At 42.4% G+C, this 12,439-nt stretch overlaps 1 protein-coding gene across 1 annotated transcript in view; it reads right to left on the bottom strand.

Annotated features, from left to right (window-relative positions):
- The window catches only part of LOC134569139 (uncharacterized), a 161,566-nt gene that overhangs the window by 103,392 nt on the left and 45,735 nt on the right, over positions 1–12,439 (bottom strand). The window contains exons 24-26 of the mRNA XM_063428046.1: positions 8,172–8,223; positions 7,986–8,052; positions 1–7,152 (exon numbers count right to left, since the gene is read on the bottom strand). The exon at positions 1–7,152 is cut by the window's left edge and continues 1,840 nt beyond it. Of these exons, the coding sequence (XP_063284116.1) occupies positions 1–7,152; positions 7,986–8,052; positions 8,172–8,223 (7,271 nt within the window). The remainder of the gene's footprint in view (positions 7,153–7,985; positions 8,053–8,171; positions 8,224–12,439) is intronic.

Here is a 12,439-nt window from a genome sequence, read left to right on the forward strand (position 1 = left end):
TGACTTTCCGGGATCTGGATATTTTACTGATTCTGGCAATTGTCCAGGTTCTCTTGACTTTCCAGGTTCTGGATTCTTTCCAGGTTCTCTAGGTCTCCAAGGTTCATCAGACTTTCCTGGATCTGTTGACTTTCCAGGTTCTGGATACTTTCCAGGTTCTTTAGGCCTCCAACGTTCATCAGACTTTCCAGGTTCTGCTGACTTTCCGGGATCTGGATATTTTCCTGATTCTGGCAATTGTCCAGGTTCTCTTAACTTTCCAGGTTCTGGATTCTTTCCAGGTTCTCTTTGCCTCAAAGGTTCATCAGACTTTCCAGGATCTGTAGACTTGCCAGGTTGTGGAAACCTTGCAGGTTCTGTTGGCCTCCAAGGTTCATCTGCCTTTCCAGGTTCCGAATACTTTCCTGATTCTGGCAATTTTCCTGGTTGCCCAGACTTTCCTGGATCTGTTGACTTCCCAGGTTGTGGATACTTTCCAGGTTCTTTAGGCCTCCAACGTTCATCAGACTTTCCTGGTTCTGTTGACTTTCCAGGTTGTGGATACGTTCCAGATTCTGGCAATTTTCCAGGTTCTCTTGACTTTCCAGGTTCTGGATACTTGCCAGGTTCTGCTGACTTGCCAGGATCTGGATATTTTCCTGATTCTGGCAATTGTCCAGGTTCTCTTGACTTTCCAGGTTCTGGATTCTTTCCAGGTTCTCTAGGTCTCCAAGGTTCATCAGACTTTCCTGGATATGTTGACTTCCCAGGTTCTGGATAATTTCCAGGTTCTTTAGGCCTCCAACGTTCATCAGACTTTCCTGGTTCTGTTGACTTTCCTTGTTCTGGGTACTTTCCAGATTCTGGCAATTTTCCAGGTTCTGTTGACTTTCCAGGTTCTGGATACTTGCCAGGTTCTGCTGACTTTCCGGGATCTGGATATTTTCCTGATTCTGGCAATTGTCCAGGTTCTCTTGGCTTTCCAGGTTCTGGATTCTTTCCAGGTTCTCTAGGTCTCCAAGGTTCATCAGCCTTTCCTGGATATGTTGACTTCCCAGGTTCTGGATAATTTCCAGGTTCTTTAGGCCTCCAACGTTCATCAGACTTTCCTGGTTCTGTTGGCTTTCCTTGTTCTGGGTACTTTCCAGGTTCTGGATACTTGCCAGGTTCTGCTGACTTTCCGGGATCTGGATATTTTCCTGATTCTGGCAATTGTCCAGGTTCTCTTGACTTTCCAGGTTCTGGATTCTTTCCAGGTTCTCTAGGTCTCCAAGGTTCATCAGCCTTTCCTGGATATGTTGACTTCCCAGGTTCTGGATAATTTCCAGGTTCTTTAGGCCTCCAACGTTCATCAGACTTTCCTGGTTCTGTTGGCTTTCCTTGTTCTGGGTACTTTACAGGTTCTGGATACTTGCCAGGTTCTGCTGACTTTCCGGGATCTGGATATTTTCCTGATTCTGGCAATTGTCCAGGTTCTCTTGACTTTCCAGGTTCTGGATTCTTTCCAGGTTCTCTAGGTCTCCAAGGTTCATCAGCCTTTCCTGGATATGTTGACTTCCCAGGTTCTGGATAATTTCCAGGTTCTTTAGGCCTCCAACGTTCATCAGACTTTCCTGGTTCTGTTGGCTTTCCTTGTTCTGGGTACTTTCCAGGTTCTGGATACTTGCCAGGTTCTGCTGACTTTCCGGGATCTGGATATTTTACTGATTCTGGCAATTGTCCAGGTTCTCTTGACTTTCCAGGTTCTGGATTCTTTCCAGGTTCTCTAGGTCTCCAAGGTTCATCAGACTTTCCTGGATCTGTTGACTTTCCAGGTTCTGGATACTTTCCAGGTTCTTTAGGCCTCCAACGTTCATCAGACTTTCCAGGTTCTGCTGACTTTCCGGGATCTGGATATTTTCCTGATTCTGGCAATTGTCCAGGTTCTCTTAACTTTCCAGGTTCTGGATTCTTTCCAGGTTCTCTAGGTCTCCAAGGTTCATCAGACTTTCCTGGATCTGTTGACTTTCCAGGTTCTGGATACCTTCCAGGTTCTTTAGGCCTCCAACGTTCATCAGACTTTCCTGGATCTGTTGACTTGCCAGGTTGTGGATAATTTCCAGGTTCTCTAGGCCTCCAAGATTCATCAGACTTTCCTGGTTCTGGATACTTTCCAGACTCTGGCAATTTTCCAGGTACTCTTGATTTTCCAGGTTCTGGATACTTGCCAGGTTCTGCTGACTTTACAGGATCTGGATATTTTCCTGATTCTGGCAATTGTCCAGGTTCTCTTGACTTTCCAGGTTCTGGATTCTTTCCAGGTTCTCTAGGTCTCCAAGGTTCATCAGACTTTCCTGGATATGTTGACTTCCCAGGTTCTGGATAATTTCCAGGTTCTTTAGGCCTCCAACGTTCATCAGACTTTCCTGGTTCTGTTGACTTTCCTTGTTCTGGGTACTTTCCAGATTCTGGCAATTTTCCAGGTTCTCTTGACTTTCCAGGTTCTGGATACTTGCCAGGTTCTGCTGACTTTCTGGGATCTGGATATTTTCCTGATTCTGGCAATTGTCCAGGTTCTCTTGACTTTCCAGGTTCTGGATACTTTCCAGGTTCTCTAGGTCTCCAAGGTTCATCAGCCTTTCCTGGATATGTTGACTTCCCAGGTTCTGGATAATTTCCAGGTTCTTTAGGCCTCCAACGTTCATCAGACTTTCCTGGTTCTGTTGGCTTTCCTTGTTCTGGGTACTTTCCAGGTTCTGGATACTTGCCAGGTTCTGCTGACTTTACGGGATCTGGATATTTTCCTGATTCTGGCAATTGTCCAGGTTCTCTTGACTTTCCAGGTTCTGGATTCTTTCCAGGTTCTCTAGGTCTCCAAGGTTCATCAGACTTTCCTGGATCTGTTGACTTTCCTTGTTCTGGGTACTTTCCTGATTCTGGCAATTTTCCAGGTTCTCTTGACTTTCCAGGTTCTGGATACTTGCCAGGTTCTGCTGACTTTCCGGGATCTGGATATTTTCCTGATTCTGGCAATTGTCCAGGTTCTCTTGACTTTCCAGGTTCTGGATTCTTTCCAGGTTCTCTAGGTCTCCAAGGTTCATCAGCCTTTCCTGGATATGTTGACTTCCCAGGTTCTGGATAATTTCCAGGTTCTTTAGGCCTCCAACGTTCATCAGACTTTCCTGTTTCTGTTGGCTTTCCTTGTTCTGGGTACTTTCCAGGTTCTGGATACTCACCAGGTTCTGCTGACTTTCCGGGATCTGGATATTTTCCTGATTCTGGCAATTGTCCAGGTTCTCTTGACTTTCCAGGTTCTGGATTCTTTCCAGGTTCTCTAGGTCTCCAAGGTTCATCAGACTTTCCTGGATCTGTTGACTTTCCAGGTTCTGGATACTTTCCAGGTTCTTTAGGCCTCCAACGTTCATCAGACTTTCCTGGTTCTGTTGACTTTCCTGGTTCTGGATACTTTCCTGATTCTGGCAATTTTCCAGGTTCTCTTGACTTTCCAGGTTCTGGATACTTGCCAGGTTCTGCTGACTTTCCGGGATCTGGATATTTTCCTGATTCTGGCAATTGTCCAGGTTCTCTTAACTTTCCAGGTTCTGGATTCTTTCCAGGTTCTCTAGGTCTCCAAGGTTCATCAGACTTTCCTGGATCTGTTGACTTTCCAGGTTCTGGATACTTTCCAGGTTCTTTAGGCCTCCAACGTTCATCAGACTTTCCTGGATCTGTTGACTTGCCAGGTTGTGGATAATTTCCAGGTTCTCTAGGCCTCCAAGATTCATCAGACTTTCCTGGTTCTGTTGACTTTCCTGCTTCTGGATACTTTCCAGACTCTGGCAATTTTCCAGGTACTCTTGATTTTCCAGGTTCTGGATACTTGCCAGGTTCTGCTGACTTTCCAGGATCTGGATATTTTCCTGATTCTGGCAATTGTCCAGGTTCTCTTGACTTTCCAGGTTCTGGATTCTTTCCAGGTTCTCTAGGTCTCCAAGGTTCATCAGACTTTCCTGGATCTGTTGACTTTCCAGGTTCTGGATACTTTCCAGGTTCTGGATACTTTCCAGGTTCTTTAGGCCTCCAACGTTCATCAGACTTTCCTGGTTCTGTTGACTTTCCTGGTTCTGGATACTTTCCAGATTCTGGCAATTTTCCAGGTTCTCTTGACTTTCCAGGTTCTGGATACTTGCCAGGTTCTGCTGACTTTCCAGGATCTGGATATTTTCCTGATTCTGGCAATTGTCCAGGTTCTCTTGACTTTCCAGGTTCTGGATTCTTTCCAGGTTCTCTAGGTCTCCAAGGTTCATCAGACTTTCCTGGATCTGTTGACTTTCCAGGTTCTGGATACTTTCCAGGTTCTTTAGGCCTCCAACGTTCATCAGACTTTCCTGGTTCTGTTGACTTTCCTGGTTCTGGATACTTTCCAGATTCTGGCAATTTTCCAGGTTCTCTTGACTTTCCAGGTTCTGGATACTTGCCAGGTTCTGCTGACTTTCCAGGATCTGGATATTTTCCTGATTCTGGCAATTGTCCAGGTATCCTTGACTTTCCAGGTTCTGGATTCTTTCCAGGTTCTCTAGGTCTCCAAGGTTCATCAGACTTTACTGGATATGTTGACTTCCCAGGTTCTGGATAATTTTCAGGTTCCTTAGGCCTCCAACGTTCATCAGACTTTCCAGGTTCTCTTGACTTTCCAGGTTCTGGATACTTGCCAGGTTCTGCTGACTTTCCGGGATCTGGATATTTTCCTGATTCTGGCAATTGTCCAGGTATCCTTGACTTTCCAGGTTCTGGATTCTTTCCAGGTTCTCTAGGTCTCCAAGGTTCATCAGACTTTACTGGATATGTTGACTTCCCAGGTTCTGGATAATTTCCAGGTTCCTTAGGCCTCCAACGTTCATCAGACTTTCCAGGTTCTCTTGACTTTCCAGGTTCTGGATACTTGCCAGGTTCTGCTGACTTTCCGGGATCTGGATATTTTCCTGATTCTGGCAATTGTCCAGGTTCTCTTGACTTTCCAGGTTCTGGATTTTTTCCAGGTTCTCTAGGTCTCCAAGGTTCATCAGACTTTACTGGATATGTTGACTTCCCAGGTTCTGGATAATTTCCAGGTTCTTTAGGCCTCCAACGTTCATCAGACTTTCCTGGTTCTGTTGACTTTCCTTGTTCTGGGTACTTTCCAGATTCTGGCAATTCTCCAGGTTCTCTTGACTTTCCAGGTTCTGGATTCTTTCCAGGTTCTCTAGGTCTCCAAGGTTCATCATACTTTCCTGGATCTGTTGACTTTCCAGGTTCTGGATACTTTCCAGGTTCTTTAGGCCTCCAACGTTCATCAGACTTTCCTGGTTCTGTTGACTTTCCAGGTTCTGGATACTTTCCAGGTTCTCTAGACCTCCAAGGTTCATCAGATTTTGGTGAATCTGTTGACTTCCCAGGTTGTGGATTCTTTCCAGGTTCTCTAATTCTCCAAGGTTCATCAGACTTTCCTGGATCTGTTGACTTGCCAGGTTGTGGATAATTTCCAGGTTCTCTTGGCCCCCAAGTTTCATCAGACTTTCCTGGATCTGTTGACTTTCCGGGTCCTAAATACTTTCCAGGTTCTCTAGGCCTCCAAGGTTCATCAGACTTTCCTGGTTCTGGATACTTTCCAGATTCTGGCAATTTCCCAGGTTCTCTTGATTTTCCAGGTTCTGGATACTTGCCAGGTTCTGTTGACTTTCCAGGATCTGGATATTTTCCTGATTCTGGCAATTGTCCAGGTTCTCTTGACTTTCCAGGATCTGCATTCTTTCCAGGTTCTCTAGGTCTCCAAGGTTCATCAGACTTTCCTGGATCTGTTGACTTTCCTGGATCTGTTGTCTTGCCAGGTTGTGGATACTTTCCAGGTTCTCTAATCCTCCAAGGTTCATCATACTTTCCTGGATCTGTTGACTTGCCAGGTTGTTGATACTTCTCAGGTTCTCTAGGCCTCCAAGGTTCATCAGACCTTCCTGGTTCTGTTGACTTTACTGGTTCTGGATAGTTTCCTGATTCTGGTAATTTTCCAGGTTCCCAAGACTTTCCTGGGTCTCTTGACTTTCCAGGTTCTGGATACTTTTCAGGTTCTCTTGGCCTCCAAGGTTCATCTGTCTTTCCAGGTTCCCCAGGCTTTCTTGGGTCTGTTGACTTGCCAGGTTCTGGATACTTCCCAGGTTCTCTAGACCTCCAAGGTTCATCAGACTTTCCTGGATCTGTTGATTTTCCTGGTTCTAGATATTTTCCAGGTTCTCTAGGCCTCCATGGTTCATCAGACCTTCCTGGACCCATTGACTTTCCAGGTTGTGGATACTTTCCAGGTTCTCTTGATCCCCATGGTTTATCCAACTTTCCTGGGTCTGGATACTTTCCAGGTTCTCTAGGCTCCCAAGGTTCTTCAGACTGTCCTGGATATTTTGACTTGCCAGGTTGTGAATACGTTACAGGTTCTCTTGGCCTCCAAGGTTCTTCAGACCCTTCTGGATCTGTTGTCTTTCCTGGTTCTGGATACTTTCCAGGTTCTCTAGTTCTCCATGGTTCCCCAGACTTTCCTGGATCTGTTGACTTGACAGGTTGTGGATACTTTCCATGTTCTCTTGGCCTCCAAGGTTCATCAGGCATTCCTGGATCTGTTGTCTTCCCTGGTTCTGGATACTTGCCAGGTTGCCTAGGCCTCCAAGGTTCATCAGACTTGCCTGGATCTGTTGACTGGTCAGGTTGTGGATACTTTGCAGGTTCTCTTGGCCTCCATGGTTCACCAGACTTTGCTGGATCTGTTGACTTACCTGGTTCTGGATACTTTCCAGGTTCTCTAGGCCTCCAAGGGTCATCTGTCTTTCCAGGTTTCCCAGACTTTCCTGGTTCTGAATACTTTCCAGGTTCTCTAGGCCTCCAAGGTTCATCAGACTGCCCTGGATCCGTAGACTTGCCACTAGGCCTCCAAGGTTTTTGATATTTTCCAGGTTCTCTAGATGTCCATAGTTCATCAGCCTCTCCAGAAGTTGGTGATGATGAAGGGAATATAAATGATCCATGCCATGGTCCATGTTTATAAGATCTAATTCCATTCTTCATAGACTCATCATAGCTGTCCATTCCCAGTACCTTTTCTATTTCAACCTCTCCTCCTTCATCAGGTAATATTCCTGCATGGATAGCAGCTCTGCATATTGAAGAATCCTAAGAAAGAGAGCAGAATTAAAGTAAGAAGCTTAAAATTCTCAAAATTGTATAGATATTAATCTTGATTTTTGTATCTAATGGAGCAATAATCCATACTTTTAAAATTAGCCTATTTAATTTCTTTTGTATTGTTCTGCTCTGCTGATTAGGTGGGAGCATATACCTAAATCATAGACTGTAATTCATGGTAACCACGAAAGGAGAAATGGAACAGGCAAAATGAATTTGCCCATTTTAAATTATGCAACATTAGTATCACAACTGTTAATTTGGTAAGTGAATACATAATAATACAATTATATAAAAACACTTGTTCAGTTTTAGCCCCATACCACCTTCACTTTTATATCTGTCAGTTTGTGGCTAATGCACAAGTTAGTGTGGAGAACTTTTGTTAGTGTGGGGGAATTTTGTTTTTAATTTAACTTTAATGAGGTCATATGTATTGCTGCCGCCAAAAGTAATTGTCGAAGATGGATTTAATAATTTTAGGAATTACCATAATAGAATGCTATTATACACTAGGGTATTCATTTCATCAAAGTGTAGCTATCCAGGAAGTGGTGGGCAACAAATCTGTATCTGAATCTGCTAACAACATTCACTTTTTCTTGTTACATATATTCAATACAGTCAGATGAGACAATAATTGAGATTACCTGTTGAGTTGCTGTGACTTGGAAAAAGATGATGTGGAAAAATCATTGATAACTCTAAAATGTGATTTCCACCTTGCATGATAATCATATCATGTATGCAATGCAGCTTTGTTCTTAATTCTAATCTAGACATTATCCAAATCATGAATGAAATAATTTTTGGTTCCTTACCTCTGTATAGACTTTATATCCCCAAACACTATGTTTTTTAGTCTGACATCCAGGTGGGCATTTGATTCTAATGGTGAAGAAAATAAATATGATTCTCTGAATAGATTTTTCCTACTGAACAAAATATATTTTATGCTATCATTTATACTGTGAAAGATATTATCCCACATGTAACATGAAACTTACATTGCTTTAATTTCCTCCACGTCACTTGCAGTCAAAGAACATGGGGCTGATACTGGAAGGAGAAGAAACAATACATTTTATATTTATAGAATGTTTTTCTCCCTTTTCCATCTGCTCTCTTTTACTGTCAAACAATGATAATTTTACAAATGGTAACAATGCATAACTTGCAGTGAGCAAAATTAATTAATAGTGAGATGTTGGGATGATAAGGTTCCACTCACTCAGCTAACATGAAGCAAGTATTGCTTTGATTACTCAAATGAACCCACTCAACAACAGTTGATAATAATGAAGTATAACTTGACATAGTTTATTTGCTATTAAATAGACTTGTGTATGAGAAAATAATTTGTTTTGGTCGAAATACTTCTTAAAATCCATTTTTCGGATGGCAGAATTTTGGCCATATGGTGTTTCGGCTTGACCAAAATTCATTAGCGGAAAAAATGTGGGGAAAAGGAAGCAGTTTGAAAAGGGAGCAAATATGGAAAAGGATATGGATATAAATCCGTTTGGATATGGATATAAATATTGTGTATATATTTTATCATAGATCAAGTGAAAAAAGTAGGCCATCATTCATGTTTTTCCCTCTTAATTTTTTTTTTTTTTTTTCAGGCTACGGGTTAATGGGTAGAATCCCTAAACCAGCATATCCCAATTGGTGTTCCTCTGAACCCTAGGGTTCCATGAGAACAAAATTGGAGTTCCACGGCGATTTATCCATAGGGCCATCTGATGAGTATTGCTAAACAGGGGACAGTCAAGTGCTGCGGCCGTTGAAGACCGCGACTAGGTCCCTGTAGTATGGGATGCTGAGAGGAAGTGACAGCCTGTCATGTCCTCCAAAACTTTGAGCACCGAGCGGGATGTAGAGAGGCAGCAGCAGGGAGTGAGCTGCTGCTGACCTGGCACACTAGCCTCAGCCAACAGCCTGCAGCACTAAAGGAAGTCACCTTCCTGCAGAAAAAAGGTAAAGGAACAGGGTGACTGCAAATATAAACATTATAACTTGTGCGTGTATTTTTGTTTCAGGGTGTGTATGTGTCAGTATGTGTATCTGTGTGTGTACATGTGTCAGTGTGTGTGTATGTGCCAGTTTGTGTATCTGTATGTCAGTGTGTGTGGATGTGCCAGCATGTTTATCCATGTGTGTATGTGCCAACGTGTGTATCTGTGTGTGTATGTGTCACTGTGTGTATATCTACATGTCAGTATGTGTGTCTGTGTGTCAATGTGTGTATCTGTGTGTATCTGTGTGTATGTCAGAGTGTGCATCTAAGTGTCTGTGTATCTGTCAGTGTGTGTGTGCCAGTGTGTGTATCTATGTATGTGTATCTGTCAGTGTGTGTGAGTATGTGCCAATGTGTGTATCTTTGTGCCAGTGTGTGTCTATCTGTGTGTATAGGTGCCAGTGTGTGTATCTCAGTGTGTGTGTGTCAGTGTATCTGTCAGTGTGTGTATCTGAGTGTATGTGTGTTTGTATGTGCCAGTATATGTATCTGTATGTCAGTGCGTGTATCTGTGTGACAGTGTGTATATGTGTGTTAGTATATATGCCAGTGTGTATGTGCCAGTGTGTATCTGTGCGTGTATTTGTCAGTGTGTGTATCTGTGTGCCAGTTTGTTTATCTGTCTGTGTGTGTGCAGTGTATCTGTCAGCATGTGTGTATGTACCAGTGTGTGTGTATCTGTCAGTGTATGTATCTGAGTGTGTGTATGGGTCAGTGTGTGTATCTGTGTGCCAGTGTGTGTATATCTGTATGTCAGTGTGTGTATCTGCTAGAGTGTGTGTGTGTGCCAGTGTGTGTATCTGTGTGTCAAGGTGTGTGTATCTGTATGCCAGTATGTGTGTATGTATGTCTGCGTGTATATATGTGTGCCAGTGTGTATTTGTGTGTCAGTGTATCTGTCAATATGTATGTACCAGTGTGTATCTGTATGTCAGTGTTTCTGTCATTGTGTGTCTCTGAGTGTGTGTATATGTGTGCCACTTTGTGTGTCTGTGTGTGTATGTGCCAGTGTATGTGTTTATGTGCCAGTGTGTGTGTACCGGCATGTGTATGTGCCAGTTTGTGTATCTGTGTGTCAGTATGTATCTGCTAGTGTGTGTATCTGTGTTTGTATGTGCTAGTGTGTGTATCTGTGTGTCAAGGTGTGTATCGGTGTCAGTGTAACATAGAAACATAGAAACATAGAATGTGACGGCAGATAAGAACCATTCGGCCCATCTAGTCTGCCCAGTTTTCTAAATACTTTCATTAGTCCCTGGCCTTATCTTATAGTTAGGATAGCCTTATGCCTATCCCACGCATGCTTAAACTCCTTTACGGTGTTAACCTCTACCACTTCAGCTGGAAGGCTATTCCATGCATCCACTACCCTCTCATTAAAGTAATACTTCCGAATATTATATTTAAACCTTTGTCCCTCTAATTTAAGACTATGTCCTCTTGTTGTGGTAGTTTTTCTTCTTTTAAATATAGTCTCCTCCTTTACTGTGTTGATTCCCTTTATGCATTTAAATGTTTCTATCATATCCCCCTGTCTCGTCTTTCCTCCAAGCTATACATGTTAAGATCCTTTAACCTTTCCTGGTAAGTTTTATCCTGCAATCCATGAACCAGTTTAGTAGCCCTTCTTTGAACTCTCTCTAAGGTATCAATATCCTTCTGAAGATAGGGTCTCCAGTACTGTGTACAGTACTCCAAGTGAGGTCTCACCAGTGTTCTGTACAATGGCATGAGCACTTCCCTCTTTCTACTGCTAATACCTCTCCATATACAACCAAGCATTCTGCTAGCATTTCCTGCTGCTCTATTACATTGTCTGCCTACCTTTAAGTCATCAGAAATAATCACCCCTAAATCCCTTTCCTCAGATGTTGAGGTTAGGACTCTATCAAATATTCTGTACTCTGCCCTTGGGTTTTTACGTCCAAGATGCATTATCTTGCACTTATCCACATTAAATGTCAGTTGCCACAACTCTGACCATTTTTCTAGTTTACCTAAATCATTTTCCATTTGGCTTGTCCCTCCTGGAACATCAACCCTGTTACATATCTTAGTATCATCCGCAAAAAGACACACCTTACCATCAAGACCTTCTGCAATATCACTAATAAAAATATTAAAGAGAATGGGTCCAAGTACAGATCCCTGAGGTACCCCACTGGTGACAAGCCCAAGCTTCGAATATACTCCATTGACTACAACCCTCTGTTGCCTGTCACTCAGCCACTGCCTTACCCATTCAACAATATTGGAATCCAAACTCAAAGATTGTAGTTTATTGATAAGCCTTCTATGTGCAACAGTGTCAAAAGCCTTACTGAAATCTAGGTAAGCAATGTCTACTGCACCACCCTGATCTATAATTTTAGTTACCCAATCAAAAAAATCAATAAGATTAGTTTGGCATGATCTCCCTGAAGTAAACCCATGTTGTCTCTGATCTTGAAATCCATGTGTTTTTAGATGTTCAACAATCCTATCCTTTAACATGGTTTCCATCACTTTCCCCACTACTGAAGTAAGGCTTACTGGCCTATAGTTGCCCGACTCCTCCCTATTACCTTTCTTGTGAATGGGCACAACATTCGCTAACTTCCAATCTTCTGGGACTACTCCTGTTATCAATGATTGGTTAAATAAATCTGTTAATGGTTTTGCTAGTACCCCACTAAGCTCTTTTAATAGCTTTGGGTGTATTCCATCAGGTCCCATTGACTTATTTGTCTTTACTTTTGACAGTTGAAATAGAACCTCTTCCTCTGTAAACTCACGTGTAATAAATGACTCATTTATCCTTTTTCTTAACTGAGGTCCCTTTCCTTCATTTTCATCTGTAAATACTGAACAAAAATATTCATTGAGGCAGTCAGCTAGACCTTTATCCTCATCTACATACCTTCCTTCTTTTGTTTTTAATCTAACTAATCCTTGTTTTACTTTTCTTTTCTCATTTATGTATCTAAAAAAAGTTTTGTCCCACTTTTTTACTGACTGTGCTATTTTCTCTTCTGTGTGTGATTTGGAAGCTCTTATAACTTGCTTAGCCTCTTTCTGCCTAATCTTATAGGTCATTCTGTCTTCCTCACTCTGGGTTTTTTTATAATTACTAAATGCTAACTTTTTGTTTTTTACTATTTTGGCCACATCTGCGGAGTACCACAGTGGTTTCTTGAATTTTTTGCTTTTACTGACAAGCCTAATGCATTTTTCTGTTGCCTTCAGTAGTGCAACTTTTAAATAATCCCATTT

Source organism: Pelobates fuscus, chromosome 7 (genome assembly GCF_036172605.1).
Source record: "Pelobates fuscus isolate aPelFus1 chromosome 7, aPelFus1.pri, whole genome shotgun sequence".
Taxonomy (NCBI): domain Eukaryota; kingdom Metazoa; phylum Chordata; class Amphibia; order Anura; family Pelobatidae; genus Pelobates; species Pelobates fuscus.